The following is a 16,919-nucleotide window of genomic DNA, read 5'->3' as shown; positions in this document are numbered from 1 at the left end:
ATGAAGTTGATGGCCTTTGTGAATGCTCTTGGGCTGATGTTGACAACAAATGGGGGAGCAAGGAATGGGTAAATAGTACATTGAAAGTCAAATTGAAGGACCTGGTGGATAGAGACATGAAAATATAGATCATCTGGATCTAGACTTACCAGCATTGCTGTTTCCACTTTTAACCTTAGTCTAGCAATGTACTTACTGAGACAGAAACCTGATCAATGTTAACTTCCTGTCAGCAGGCACTAAACAAAAGCATGGAATAAAACCCTGAAGAGTTCACAAGGTGAACTGCCTGATCTGCCTGCTTGGTGAGCAGAAAGAAAGCAGATCTCCCTGTGCAAAGTTTCTGCCTTTTCTGGAATGGATGTAATGTTTGTCATGGAAGGAGAGGATGAAAGGCAAGGGCACAGGATGAACAAAGCCCTCAAAAACAACTTGGATCACCCATTCATGTTTAGTGGGATGAGAATGATGCTTGTAACTGAATCACTAAAAAGAAAGTCTTAGAATTCCCTGGAACCTGGGTCTAGTCTGGAAGACAATGGCAAATTTATTTAATCTTTGCTGACTGCACACTAGACAAAATGAGGCATGTTATCCTCATCTGCAATATCTACCAAAGCCATAATCGTATAGCCATTGCTTGCAGATGGCAGTAATGTGCACTCAAATCATGGTAAAATCTGCACATTTCTTCAACAGCCATGGTGAAACTAAATGCCACAAGCTTCATAATCATTCTATAAGCTTCATAATCAGGCTGCAGTAAGTCAATTAATCAAAGATGCCCTCCACCCCACTAACTGTGGGGACTTGTCCTAATCTGGCATTGCTTCAGTATCTGCATAGATCGTCTCCAGTGATATGGATGAGGCTATACTAAGGTTTCTATTTTTGGAACAGTATCTATCCACCAGATACCCTGTGAACATCAGCCCTGCCATCTGAACTGGTGGTCAGGAACACAACAAGCCTTGATTTTCCAGTAAAAACAGCAGGAAGGAGAGCTGAAAAGCATGTTGGACAGTTGGCTTGGTGGCTGAATTGTATGGGTGGTGAAGCAGTTGGACCTATTCAGTGGATTCCCATATAATGCCACATATAACAGTACAACAGGTGATACATATAACCTAACACAGATATCAATATAAGACTCTGCATGGGTTTACTGCAATGTGGGCAGAGTCTGGGTTTAATGCAATGTAGGCAGAGTCTAGGATTACTGCATTGTGAGAACAGTGGGATTACTGCAATGTGGGCACAATCTGGGATTGCTGCAATCTGGTCAGTCTGGGATTAGTGCAATCTGGGAACAGCGGGATTACTACAATATGGGAACAGTGGGATTAGTGCAATGTGAGCATAGTCTGGGATTAGTGCAATGTGGGCAGAGTCTAGGATTACTGCAATGTGGGAAACAGTGGGATTACTGCAATGTGGGCACAATCTGGGATTGCTGCTGCAATGTGGGCACAGTCTGATTATAGTGCAATGTGGGCACAGTCTGGGATTAGTACAGTATGCAGTATCTACAAAGTACACTGATGTTCCAGTACAAGCTGGCTTGACATTACTGTCACTGCATACCTAGTATACATGATGGGGGGAGGGGGTAGAAGACCGTCATGGCATCCCTACTAATGACATGATCTTGTTTGTTTGGGGGGGGGGAACCATCATGGCATTCTCACCATTGACATCTTAGGGTGAAGACTCAATATGTCACTTTCAGGTGATTTTGACTTCAACCATCTCTTATTCCTTTCATATTCCTGTGCACAACTGTGGACCATATTCCTTCCAGGCATTTTGTGCAGACACTTTTAGGACCAACTGAACATAATAATTCATTTAGTAAAAGCACCATTTTGATACAACCGTTAATTTAAAAGGGGTAGGGATAACTAATTTCTCAAGATAGCTGCTGTGGTGACCATATTGGATGTGCAAGCAGCACTATTTTCACTTTAGACCAACTAGACATCGTAATATTAAGCGAATACTCCATGGCAATATTACTTTCATTCAGAAGGTTCAGCCATAAGGCTTTTAAGATGGCAACTGTGGCATCCATACTGAACACAGATCAGCACCAACTAGACCTCATAAGTATTTTAGTGAAATCCCATGTTTGTATGACCATCTTGTGAAAACATGTCAATCTATTATTTTAGTGAAATCCCATGTTTGTATGACCATCTTGTGAAAACATGTCAATCTATTATTTTAGTGAAATCCCATGTTTGTATGACCATCTTGTGAAAACATGTCAATCTATTATTTTAGTGAAATCCCATGTTTGTATGACCATCTTGTGAAAACATGTCAATCAATTATTTTAGTGAAATCCCATGTTTGTATGACCATCTTGTGAAAACATGTCAATCTATTATTTTAGTGAAATCCCATGTTTGTATGACCATCTTGTGAAAACATGTCAATCTATTATTTTAGTGAAATCCCATGTTTGTATGACCATCTGGTGAAAACATGTCAATCTATTATTTTAGTGAAATCCCATGTTTGTATGACCATCTTGTGAAAACATGTCAATCTATTATTTTAGTGAAATCCCATGTTTGTATGACCATCTTGTGAAAACATGTCAATCTATTATTTTGTGAAATCCCATGTTTGTATGACCATCTGGTGAAAACATGTCAATCTATTATTTTAGTGAAATCCCATGTTTGTATGACCATCTTGTGAAAACATGTCAATCTATTATTTTAGTGAAATCCCATGTTTGTATGACCATCTTGTGAAAACATGTCAATCTATTATTTTAGTGAAATCCCATGTTTGTATGACCATCTTGTGAAAACATGTCAATCTATTATTTTAGTGAAATCCCATGTTTGTATGACCATCTTGTGAAAACATGTCAATCTATTATTTTAGTGAAATCCCATGTTTGTATGACCATCTTGTGAAAACATGTCAATCTATTATTTTAGTGAAATCCCATGTTTGTATGACCATCTTGTGAAAACATGTCAATCTATTATTTTGTGAAATCCCATGTTTGTATGACCATCTTGTGAAAACATGTCAATCTATTATTTTAGTGAAATCCCATGTTTGTATGACCATCTTGTGAAAACATGTCAATCTATTATTTTAGTGAAATCCCATGTTTGTATGACCATCTTGTGAAAACATGTCAATCTATTATTTTGTGAAATCCCATGTTTGTATGACCATCTTGTGAAAACATGTCAATCTATTATTTTAGTGAAATCCCATGTTTGTATGACCATCTTGTGAAAACATGTCAATCTATTATTTTGTGAAATCCCATGTATGACCATCTTGTGAAAACATGTCAATCTATTATTTTAGTGAAATCATATGTTTGTATGACCATCTTGTGAAAACATGTCAATCTATTATTTTAGTGAAATCCCATGTTTGTATGACCATCTTGTGAAAACATGTCAATCTATTATTTTAGTGAAATCATATGTTTGTATGACCATCTTGTGAAAACATGTCAATCTATTATTTTAGTGAAATCCCATGTTTGTATGACCATCTTGTGAAAACATGTCAATCTATTATTTTAGTGAAATCCCATGTTCGTATGACCATCTTGTGAAAACACGTCAATCTATTATTTTGTGAAATCCCATGTTTGTATGACCATCTTGTGAAAACATGTCAATCTATTATTTTAGTGAAATCCCATGTTTGTATGACCATCTTGTGAAAACATGTCAATCTATTATTTTGTGAAATCCCATGTTTGTATGACCATCTTGTGAAAACATGTCAATCTATTATTTTAGTGAAATCCCATGTTTGTATGACCATCTGGTGAAAACATGTCAATCTATTATTTTAGTGAAATCCCATGTTTGTATGACCATCTTGTGAAAACATGTCAATCTATTATTTTAGTGAAATCCCATGTTTGTATGACCATCTTGTGAAAACATGTCAATCTATTATTTTAGTGAAATCCCATGTTTGTATGACCATCTTGTGAAAACATGTCAATCTATTATTTTAGTGAAATCCCATGTTTGTATGACCATCTTGTGAAAACATGTCAATCTATTATTTTAGTGAAATCCCAGGTCTGTATGACCATCTGGTGAAAACATGTCAATCTATTATTTTAGTGAAATCCCATGTTTGTATGACCATCTGGTGAAAACATGTCAATCTATTATTTTAGTGAAATCCCATGTTTGTATGACCATCTGGTGAAAACATGTCAATCTATTATTTTAGTGAAATCCCATGTTTGTATGACCATCTGGTGAAAACATTTCAATCTATTATTCTGTTCTAAAGGAGTACTGATAACAATATTTTCAAGATGGATGCTGTGGTGGGCATACTGGACATCATCTTTGCACCATTTTCTTTACGACCAACAAGAAATCATAAAAATTATTTTTGTGAAAACCCCATGCTGATATGACCATCGATTCAGACACAGCAAAATCATGATTTTCAAGACAGCCATGGTGGTGGCCATATTGGACATCAGATTGGCACCATTTTCATTTAGGACTATCATGACATTATAAAAAAATGACTTCTGGTGAAAACGTCATGTCAATATGACTTTCCCTTTTATGGAGTAGTAGTGATTTTCCAATTTGATTAAAATCAGATCTAATGCAGACCAATGTGGAGATCTGATGGACACCAAAATGAGATAATGTTGTGTTGACCTTGTGGTTCACCAATCAAAATCACTGATTTAAAAATTTGTGAAAGTGACACAAATCGTTAGAACAAAGACTAATAATAACTCTCCCTATCATGAATTTGCAATACTTTATCTGAAAGGATACTAAATATAAGTGGACTGGAAATTCCAATGGTATCCAAAACATGAACTTTAATCAGTGTCTATTAGATCTCCACACAGGAATGAGGAGACCTGATCTTAATCAGATTGAAAATGTCCAAGATGGCTGCTTTGGGGGCCATACTGGATGTCAGATTGGCACCATTTTCATTGAGGACAAACCAGATACCATAAAAAGTCTATTGGTGAAATCTCTATGTTGATATGACATCACATTCAGAATAAATAGCACTAAAAAGAATCTCAAGATGGCCACTGGCAGCCACATTTGATGTCCATGCGGCATCATTTTCATTTAGGACCAAAATGTTAGTGGGAATAATGTGCAAGTTGCATTGCAATCATCCAAGTAGTTTAGGAGGAATATAAGCAGTAAACCGGATGGATGATTTACATCAGATCATCTCATAAGCTCTACAACCAGAAAAACTACAAACAACAGAAAATAACCTGTAAGCATCCACTTATCATAACAATATACTTGTTAATAAACAAGCAATTAAGACAACCAACAATGAACACCAATACCATGTTGGAGTACAAGGACAGAAACTGAAATCCACAAGCTGCAAAATTATAACACAATTATTGGTCAAAATACAAAATTAAACATGACAACATGTAGCAAATACATTGATAATCAATACAAAGTCAACTTTCTAGAAGGATAGGTAGAAATCACTTTGATTTTCTTAGATATCGAGAAACATTGCAGGAAAATGCTGATCATACTGCAGCGAAAGTATCAACTGGTAAACATCCAGTTGATGGCTAGCCACCTACTGATGGTAAGCTGAGGTATTAGGAAAGAGTGCCTTCCCTTTGCCTATACAATATGTAAATGGGAAAAATTAAATATTTGTCTTTCCTGGAGGGCTTGGATTCAAGAGGAGCAGAGCTTATTTCCTAACATTCTATGATTTAGGGACCATATTTGAAAGAGAAAATATTCAAGAATGAATATTTGGTCACAATGGCCTATTTGTGATATGGTTTAGTTACACTCCTTGTGATGCATCCAATTTTCATGTTTAGGTGAAATAGAATCCAAGATATTGATGGCATTATCACTGAACAGCAGAAAATACAGTCACCCAAACATGAAAATTGGGCCACAATGATCTGGTTTTAGTATGTTATGGTACTTTCTCTGAGATTCATCTATGTAACAACATTCTTGAGTGAAGATCAAATAGAGTCAAAGTTGAAGATGGCATAATGAATAAACAACTGAAAAAACTGACGTCAATCATGCATGGCCAAGTTACTTATTTTGAAATGTATTCACATATGCATATTCAAAAGTGTAGGTGAAACAGGGTCCAAGTGATTGTGAGTGTAACAAACAGCTGATAATACAAAAGGCACTCCAATGTGAAAAATGAGCTAAATTAACCTAGTTTTGATACAATTTAGCTACTTTTCAGCAAGATGTATCTACATATGAATGTTCATGTCTGCATGAAATAGCAGGGGTGTAACAAACAGCATTTTTAAAAATGTCACTTGTGTATAACTTAGGTCACACTGACCTAGTTGTTGCATAGTTGCATTACTTTTGTCAATATCTACCTGCAATTTTCAAGAGAGTCAGTGAAATAGTGTAGAAGATATTGAGGGTGTAGCAAATGAATAGTAAAAAAAATATGTCACATAAGCATACAATTAGATCACACAGACCAAGTTTAAGTGTGGCTGCATTTCATCAAGAGGTATATATAGTGAAATCTGGCTTACGATATTGAGGGTGTGATAAAAAAAAAACAGATGAAAATGTATGTCATTCAAGCATTCAAATTAGGTCACAGTTACACTGCTCTGTTATGGCTGAGTCACTCTTTCTCAAATGCAAGAATGAATGAACAAATGAATGAACTCAGAACTGAACAGGCTCAATGCTATATCCCATCCAAACTTAACTGGTCATGGATAATTAAGGGAGTTATTCTATTTTTTTTAATATTTCTATAACTCCACTAAACAATGAATCAGAACACTGACAACAGAACTCAGCCATGGTCTCCTTAATATCAAGCAGCATACCAAATTTAATGGTCTCCATAATATCAAGCAGCATACCAAATTTAATGGTCTCATTGATATCAAGCAGCATACCAAATTTAATGGTCTCATTGACATCAAGCAGCATACCAAATTTAATGGTCTCATTGACATCAAGCAGCATACCAAATTGAATAGTCTCCTTAATATCAAGCAGCATACCAAATTTAATGGTCTCATTGACATCAAGCAGCATACCAAATTTAATCGTCTCCTTAATATCAAGCAGCATACAAAATTTAATGGTCTCATTAACATCAAGCAGCATACCGAATTTAATGGTATCAAGCAGCATACCAAATTTAATGGTCTCATTAACATCAAGCAGCATACCGAATTTAATGGTATCAAGCAGCATACCAAATTTAATGGTATCCTTAATATCAAGCAGCATACCAAATTTAATGGTCTCATTAACATCAAGCAGCATACCAAATTTAATTGTCTCTTTAATATCAAGCAGCATACCAAATTTAATGGTCTCATTGACATCAAGCAGCATACCAAATTGAAGTCTCCTTAATATCAAGCAGCATACCAAATTTAATGGTCTCATTGACATCAAGCAGCATACCAAATTTAATGGTCTCCTTAATATCAAGCAGCATACTAAATTTAATGGTCTCATTAACATCAAGCAGCATACTGAATTTAATGGTATCAAGCAGCATACCAAATTTAATGGTCTCCTTAATATCAAGCAGCATACCAAATTTAATGGTCTCATTAACATCAAGCAGCATACCAAATTTAATGGTCTCATTAACATCAAGCAGCATTCCAGATTTAATGGTCTCATTAACATCAAGCAGCATACCAAATTTGGTTAAAATCCAATAATACTCAAGGGAGTAATGGCACCAAAAAGAAAAAGGGTGAATGTGATGGTCTGGGACTACAACTCTGTCAAATAATGCCTCAGAAGGCTCACAATAAAACTGCGTGCCATATTTATGAAATCCAATAATAAAAGGCCGTTAATGTTAGGAAAACAAAGAAGATGGTTCAGAAAATCAGTGGCTATAAATTCACTAAATAATAATACAGAATGCTGACAATTGAACTGTCTCACTGTTATCAAACTGTATATAAAATTTGGTTGAAATCCAAAAATATTTCAGGTCATTACTCTGCAAAAACATGAGGGATGGATGGAGCAACCAATTTAATATCCCAATTTTATGAAACTTGGGGAAAAAATCAACTTATTTGATAGTCAGGTTTATCTTATCTTTTCTATGTTGATATAACCTTCATCTATGCAATCAATTTCTTGCTTTCAGCATGTTGTATAATAGATTTACTGCATTCCACTTCTGGAAACGTAAACTTAACTTTATGTAAAACACATATGCCTCAGAAAAGGCAGACCAAAATTACCAAAGTTCTAACAGAATTAAAACATCAAGAAAAATTTGAAATATTGTTATAACTGCACAAATATCTTATCAAGTCATCAATGTATACTTACAAATATGCATACCATATACGCTTGCTTATAACTTATAACTAAGTCCAACTGCAAACAGCAAAAACTCTGATCTGCCATCATATAATGCACCAACATATCAGGGTCAATGTTGTTTGATTACTCCTAACAAACTGCATAGACCTAGATCTACCAGTGCATTATGTGACAGCAGATCTGGGTCTGTGCAGTTGGACTTGACTTATAAACAAGTACATATGATACCAAATTTCATTTGTCTATTTGAAGTGGGTTCTGCTTAATTGTAGTACAAAGGTATTGCTGATAAAAAAAGTTCCAAAATGTGCAAACAAAATTGCTGTAATGGCCCTAAAATAAAATCAGTGCATCTTAATATCAATTAAAATATGCCTACAATTTCATTGCTCTAACCTTAGTGGGTTTTACTTAATTGTAACAAAGCTTATGTTGAAAAATATCCAAATGTTTATACAAATATGAACCAATGTCCATAAAGCCCTGAAAATCTAATATGAAAACAAGTAGGACTATACAATTTAATATATTGACTTATGAAAACAAACAAGACTAACATATATACTTATAAGACAAGCCCAACTGCAAACTGTGATGAGTCAGCAGATTTTGAACATACAGTTTGTAATTTGCAGTTATAAGTGAGTATATAAGATATACAATTTAATTTAAGGACTTTTGCATTCAAATATGCAAGACAAATTGCATCTGTTTTGGGTGGCTTTGTGTTATCTAGATAACAAGCTTCTTGCAACAGATGGACTGTTGGCTGGACAGAGAAACAGATGGACAGGACCAAATCAAGATGCCCCAGATGCATGCACTGGAAGCATACAAATGGATGAAGAGCCCTTGGGTCAATAATGGGGTTGCTACATCTTATCTGTGATTACAGAGAAATTTGTTTTGTTTTGGGTTATTGTTTTTACATTTAGTGCTGAGGCAACTGGAGTAAAGTGCATTGCCCAAGGTCACACTATGGTAACCAACCCTGGCTGAGCTGATGATATGACCTTGACCTGTACACTTTTGGTAGCGAGCTTTGGCATATAAAAAAATGGTTGATATGCCAAGCATATTTCAATGGACATGGTGGTTCTATATTATACTTTATTCATAATAACCATCAAACAAAAAAAAACATTTTTAATTCTTGGCATTATTTAGCTGGTACCTACTGTACTCTCTTGAGATTTTCTTTTATGTACCTCATTTCTCTTATTGTAAGCCATAACAACCAGATTTGTAAATGTTTTGTAAAAGGGACAGTGGTCTCTGGATTGGAAAATGTTTTCTGACACTCATCAAATAACCAGAAAGGAAATGGCAATGTCATAGCACAGACTATTACTGCTCTCACAGAGAAAGAGCTAACAAATATGGCTGGATTCTATGAATCCAGAAAATCATCCATTGGAGAACAAAAAAACAGAAACTTTCCCTTACAACAGTACTAACAAGCAAAACTTTGGTAAATATCTAATCTTTTATTCATTTTACATGTTATAAAACTGGTTTGTCACAATCAGTTCATGTTTCTTTCAATATAATATTTGATAAAATTGTTACAGATAGGTTTAGCATGAACTCATTACATGAGAATTATAGTAAATGTAGAGATAATGATAAAACTGCAATCAATCATCTAATTACAATGATGCAGGTACAGCTGATACAGGTACAACTGATATATGAAAGATCATTTAATGACAAAGAAACACACCTGGGATTTTGTCTGAATTATTTTTTAGGACCATGCATACAGCTTATTCCTACGATATCTTTTAATATTATGCACCATTAAAGCATGTTCCACGAGACAAAGATAAATATGAGTAGACTTTCCTGAACTTCCATGCCAGACATTGTTATATGGAAGAACTAATGAGGTCCCCTATTCTTACCTCTAAACCAGCTATTCCAATACCCACTCCAATAATGATGTTCGAGTGCAGTGAAGCCCAATCCTTCAGGCCATCTTTACAGCCCTGAAAAAAAGACAGAGGAATGACAAAATTACCTTCTTTTCTTGTACATAGTGCTCAATTTAGAACAGCACGGACTCAGATCAGCCACATCCCATAATGCACTAGAAGAGTAGATTATATTATGCTATTGTCATGACATCAGTGCACAGTCAGGTGATAAATACAGCATTTGGGTATCAGAAGAAACCCTGCCCAGAACACAAGTGATACATATACACAACATTTCCATTATTAACCATGGGGATATGAGAATAAAGCCTGCCCTGAACACAAGTGATAAATATACACAACATTTCCATTATTAACTATGGGGATATGAGAATAAAGCCTGCCCTGAACACAGGTGATAAATGTACACAACATTTCCATTATTAACCATGGGGATATGAGAATAAAGCCTGCCCTGAACACAGGTGATAAATGTACACAACATTTCCATTATTAACCATAGGGATATGAGAATAAAGCCTGCCCTGTACACAGGTGATAAATATACACAACATTTCCATTATTAACCATAGGGATATGAGAATAAAGCCTGCCCTGAACACAGGTGATAAATATACACAACATTTCCATTATTAACCATAGGGATATGAGAATAAAGCCTGCCCTGAACACAGGTGATAAATATACACAACATTTCCATTATTAACCATAGGGATATGAGAATAAAGCCTGCCCTGAACACAGGTGATAAATATACACAACATTTCCATTATTAACCATAGGGATATGAGAATAAAGCCTGCCCTGAACACAGGTGATAAATATACACAACATTTCCATTATTAACCATAGGGATATGAGAATAAAGCCTGCCCTGAACACAGGTGATAAATATACATATCATTTGGTTATCATAATAAAGACTACCCTGAACACAAGTGATGAATAGACACAACGTGTCCACTGTTAAACCATGGGTCTCTCAGAAAAAAGTACATTCTGAATACATATAATAAATATACATAGTATGTCCACTGTTAACCATGGGAGTATCAGAATAAAACATGCTCTGAATGAGTTTCACTATCAATGTGTCAGACAATCTGCATGATTTTCATGCTAAGCTGAAAAACCTGCTCCACCTATTAGCATGTATGGACTGGATCCAAAACCACTGTATGGATAATGTGAATGCACTGTAACTGTATTCACATACAATGTGCATGGATAATGTGAGTGAAATGTAGATGTACCATGGAAAATGATTACAAATTTTGAAAAATGTTCTTTGGAAAATTGCTAAATCTGTGCACTGGTCTAATGATGGTAATTAGTCAAAAAACATCAATTTCTGTCATTTGTCCGACTAAGACAATGTTAACAATCCCTTCTAAATGACCTCTGAACTTCAAAACTCTTCAATGTATGAAAAGAAATATTAGTAATGGCTGGCAAAGTGAGAATGACATTTGTACGATCATTTCAGGGTTCCTCTTTAAATGCACATATTTGTAGAGTTAAAAAAACAATCCCTCATGTCTGATGTTTTACTCACCTTGGTATAGTAGTTATTGTTCATGTTCAGACACTCAGTTCGATTTACTGCACTGGCCTTCGAGGGGTCTTCAAGGGCCTGTTCTCTATTGTTTAGCACACAGCATGTAACAGGGATCATCTGAGAAAAAACAAGAGACCCAAGAGTGGGTGATATTGATATACCAACTTTGTTACTGCTGTCAATGATTCAACTTTGGTTTTAGTTTTCAAGACATACTTAAAATATCTACATATCTAGAAATCATGTTTGTGTAAGCTGATCTTCTAACTCCAAGCAAATGCTATTCAGGAATTGAGGCATAAATGATCTGTATTGTTAACATTTTAATAACAGTCCGTTACTATTTGAAGTGTGCCACCTTCCTATTCAGTCAGGCGCAACATTGTACTCCAAAGCTTAGTTGCTAGGTGATGTTTACCAAGCTCTGTAGTAATAACTACACATATATACAGCCTTCCAGTCACCATTCAGTTCTTATGAAATATCAATTGTATCATGAAGAATCAGAAGTCCATGACAAAGTATACATTGTGTAAACTTCACAGCCTGCACTCTTGACTAATACTTAGCAATAATGTTCTCTTGGCTCGGACAACTAAGAAGAGGGGCTGTCATGTCATATAATATATTACTCAGCAAGCAAATAAGTACCATAGTAAGAAATAACCCATGGGGGAGGGAGGCGGGGCACACTTTCTCTAGTAATAGACTTCTTATACTAGTCTTCAGGTCCTGATTCCATTAAACATCAGAATTAAAGATTAAAACACCATCATAATTAGTCTTCTTTTACCCTTCAGAAAAAAAAATGAGGATTCCCTCAATTTCTGAGAAATTCCCCAACTCATTGTTCAGATTAAAAGGACAATTTTAGTAACAGTTTGGATTTTAAAGGAGTACTTCTAGGGATGAAATGACTTGTAAGTTTCTAATGAATCAACAAGACCCTAAAGCTTATCAAATAGTATACACTAACGAACACTTTCTCCATGGATGCAAATTTTGTTCCATTGAGAAAGGTAAAAAATGTAGGCACTAGCAGAGCATCTTTGGTATGAGTGACCATGACCAAAGGGTCAAGGGTATGTGGTCTTGAATTAAATTTACTATGCAGATACAGTGTGACCCCGCTATAACACGGCAGTTGGGAGCCATAGAACCCGACCGCATTATAGACCGAACCATGTTATAAGCAACCAGGTCAGTTAGCTGAAGAAAATTACGCATGTACCCAAAAAAATAATACAGGGAGGGGGTGTAGGAAATAAATGCGGGCAGTAAAATACATGCTTCATCGGCACAGTTACCATCTTAAATTGATGCATATTAAATGAGAAATACACCTGTAGTGAAAACAGAGAAGACATGTATAATAGTTTACTTTATTTAGAGAACCACGAATTGGTACATATACATGAATACTGTTTATATATACGTGTCTAATGTATAGTATGAATAGTATCGACACTGTTTACTTACCCGCGAACCTCATCATATACATTGAATCCACAATTCAAGTGATTCCATTGAAAATATGCACACACACAGCTTTAAAATATTCAATAATTTTGTCACAGGTCATATTGGTCTGAATTCAGTGGAAAAACATAGCACAGTCATGTTAAAAATGACGAAGCACATTTACTTTTTAGTACATCCCATGTAGGTAAAAGTTAGTTTGCATTTTAAGCCGCCATTGGTAGTGTTCGTAAGCATAAACTTTTTTGCTACAAAAAGAAAACTTTCACAGCACAGTTAACGTGTTCCAGTCACATTGGAAAATGCAAAAATCCATCAGATTCCATCACTTTAAGTCTGGTACTGATTTCCTTTGTTTTATTGAAAGATTGTAGTCGGCTTTCTTTGATGAAGGGTGCATGCATTACTGAAGTCACCGCTAAAGGACAGCCTTGGAAAACCAAACAAATGCCCATTTCTTATTGCGGCGGCAACATCAAATAATTGTATTGCATGATTGAGACTGATTTTTTTTTCCAAGTACGTTTTCATAACAATCGGTGCTTCAAAGGTAATCTGTTTCCTTTGAAATTTCAGCAAACTATTTTAGCTGGGTACATTTTTAAAAAGGAATTAGCTGTCGTTTGTACTATTCTAGTTACTGTCCCTCCATGCCTATTGAATAAACCAATAAGAGCAACGTGATGCTGCCTTTCACGCATGTGTCTGAAAATTAACAAAGGGTCAAAGGTCAATAGAAACGCAGGTGTTATGGTTTGATGAGAGGGATTATTACAAAAAATGAGTGTTCTGAAGGATTTAATTCTGAGTGAAAAGAAGAGGAATTTTACTTACCATCCACATACAAATGTCAGTCTTTGTAAATATATTAATTACTAGCGAGCGGCCGAAAAACCGATGAAAGACAGATTACGAGATAATACCTCGTCTGGTTGATCTCCGTTACCAGTAATGTCAACAACAAAAAAGTGGATATTTCACAACATACAGAACTCATGCTAGATGTCATGATAAGTGGATTATAATATAACAATGCACTGTTTAGATGGTTTGTCAATATGGACAAAGAATTTGTTTATGCAACAATAGATAAATTTCCGTGCATTTTTATCCAGTTTGTGGCTTCCTTTCATGAGGCCTCTGAATTTCTGCACTCCAAACCAGTGGTTGTATATAAAAGTTTAAACAGCCAACAACGTCACCAATAAAAAAAAAAAAATCACCACGTGCTATGTTTTGCTGCCAGTAAGGAAAAACAATCCAAATTTACAACATTGGTGAAGACCGACGCAATCACAGAATAAACTCTGTATGTGTTATTTTTCGTACTTTTAAGAAGAAAAAACAATTTTTTCGTGTACAAGAAAAATACATACAAAATTTCGGGAGCCACGCCACGATCGTCTTGTATTATTCATATGCAATCTCTTCCCCAAAATGATAATACAGTTTTTACGGTTTTTTTTCATATTTTTAAAAAAGAATTTTTTTGTGTACAAGAAAAATACATGTATACGAAATTTCGGGAGCCACACCACAACCACGTTATATCCAAATTTGCGTTATAACGGAGCGTGCTATAGCAGGGTCACACTGTACCATTATTTTCTTTTTAGGCTTATCATGATGACCTTTGACCTTTAGAATCGACTGGATTTTTTACTACCCTAAATGCAAGCCATCCACAAAGTTAGGTCAAGGAACTACCTCTGTAATAAGCCTTATAATGCAAACCCACTCTTTCTTCAGCTCGCAAAACACTTGACCTTTGACCTTTTGACCCACAGACCCCAATCAATACAAATCAAGATGATATAACTTTATAACAGGATTAGTCATAGCAAGATTTTCAACATGCCTGCCATGATGATTGTCAGATTAGCACCACTTTCATTCAGTACTAACTACACATAATAATAAGTATTTTAGTGAAAATCCCTTGTTAACTTGATGATCCATTCAGGAGAAATAGTTATAACAAGATTTTTAAGATGGCTGCTGTGGTAGCCATATTAGATGCCATATGAGTGGCAGTATTTTTATTTAGGATAAAGTAAATCTTGGGATGAATGTTATAAAGGGTCACAACAATCCTCACAGTAAAAAAAAATTGGTAATGGAAGGACACAAAACAACAATGAACAACAGGCTTTGACCAATGAAGTTAACAAAAATCATTCGGCTGCAAAACACTAACAAATCTAATTAATAAAATAAAATTAAAGTTATTGTGAAAAGTATGCTTATTTCCTTCATTAAAAAAACTCAAAAGCTAGATCTGAACATGGTGTGCAATAATTTAGTCATACAATACAAAAATGTAACTGACTGATAACATTTTGAAACTCAGCAGAATCCTTGAATTATCATTTCTACATGTCCATTCTGACAAAATGTACCAAAGCTTGCCACTCTTTCAAACCATGAAATCATTTGTATTCCTATATTACAAAACTATATGACTGTTACAAGCCAAGAATATAATACACTCAAATAAAATGTACTTGCTATAAATGACATTTCTGTCATAGGAATATCAACAAAAATGTAACTTATTTTATAAAAAAACTGCAAAAAAAGAATATAAATAATATTAGCATTAATGTAAGGTCATTTTTGTTAAATCTCAAAAAAAATATTTACATGTTCCAGCTTTTGAATATGTATAATACAAAATTTTGAGTTTTTCACCATCAAGTTCCCCAAAACATGAACACAGTCAATTCTGAAGAATCCCCTGCTATTACCCCAACTCCATTATATCAAGGAAAATCTCCATATAATGAATAGTCCTAACCTGATTCGTCGTTTTGTTGGCAAAGTAACTGTTCTTATAGTCATCAGGTGTGACACCTCCACAGCATTGCAACTGGAAAACAAAGCAAAATACAATTTCATAATGGCAGGAAATAGAATCATCAAAATTTCAGAAAGCAAGTCTGATAATATTTTGTGAATTCAATTCAATTCACCCTAAAAATACAGTACTAAGGATAAATGCCGCTTATTTTCCCATTTTTATTTATGTTTTTAAAGTAAGATTTAATATCTGCAGTCGCTATTTGAATATTTCCAGGGTAGAATACATGTGAGTAGAAAACATATTTTGAGAAAAGAGAGATGTTATTTTAATAACTATTTTCTGCAGTTATCTGAATAATTCAATTTCTTCATCAGAAGAATATTCATGGAGGGAAACAGGTAGGTAATTTCTAGGATGATAAGTAAAAGAAAATATTCAAAGGAGTAAATTTAAACTGTTCTATTTAGACACAAAAGCCAACTATATTTTCATACAATGTCATATTTTTTTAAAATCATTGTACTTTCTTAAATTTGCACAAAAATATCATAAAATATGAAATTTAAGACCTTTTCATTTTCAAAAATATTGAAATATTTGTTCTTAAAATATACTGAAATATTTGTTCCACCAAACAAGTAATGATCCTAAAATAACAGTACAACAGCCAGAAATGTAACGGAATAAAAGTATAAACTTAAATAATGCACTGATCATTCAATTATATCACCAGTGGAATCAAGTTATACCAGGTAACTCAAAACACTAGCATGGACACAAAAAATGGTCTTGTG

At 34.7% G+C, this 16,919-nt stretch overlaps 1 protein-coding gene across 1 annotated transcript in view; it reads right to left on the bottom strand.

Moving 5' to 3' along the window:
* LOC149785745 (tetraspanin-18B-like) overlaps positions 1-16,919 on the bottom strand; it is a 79,272-nt gene that overhangs the window by 13,762 nt on the left and 48,591 nt on the right. The window contains exons 6-8 of the mRNA XM_089979646.1: positions 16,120-16,191; positions 11,841-11,960; positions 10,253-10,336 (exon numbers count right to left, since the gene is read on the bottom strand). Coding sequence (XP_089835772.1) covers positions 10,253-10,336; positions 11,841-11,960; positions 16,120-16,191 — 276 coding nt within the window. The remainder of the gene's footprint in view (positions 1-10,252; positions 10,337-11,840; positions 11,961-16,119; positions 16,192-16,919) is intronic.

This window comes from Sinohyriopsis cumingii, chromosome 13, assembly GCF_028554795.1.
Source record: "Sinohyriopsis cumingii isolate HCF-2022 chromosome 13, ASM2855479v2, whole genome shotgun sequence".
Lineage (NCBI taxonomy): Eukaryota > Metazoa > Mollusca > Bivalvia > Unionida > Unionidae > Sinohyriopsis > Sinohyriopsis cumingii.
This window is presented reverse-complemented; position numbering and strand designations above follow the sequence as displayed.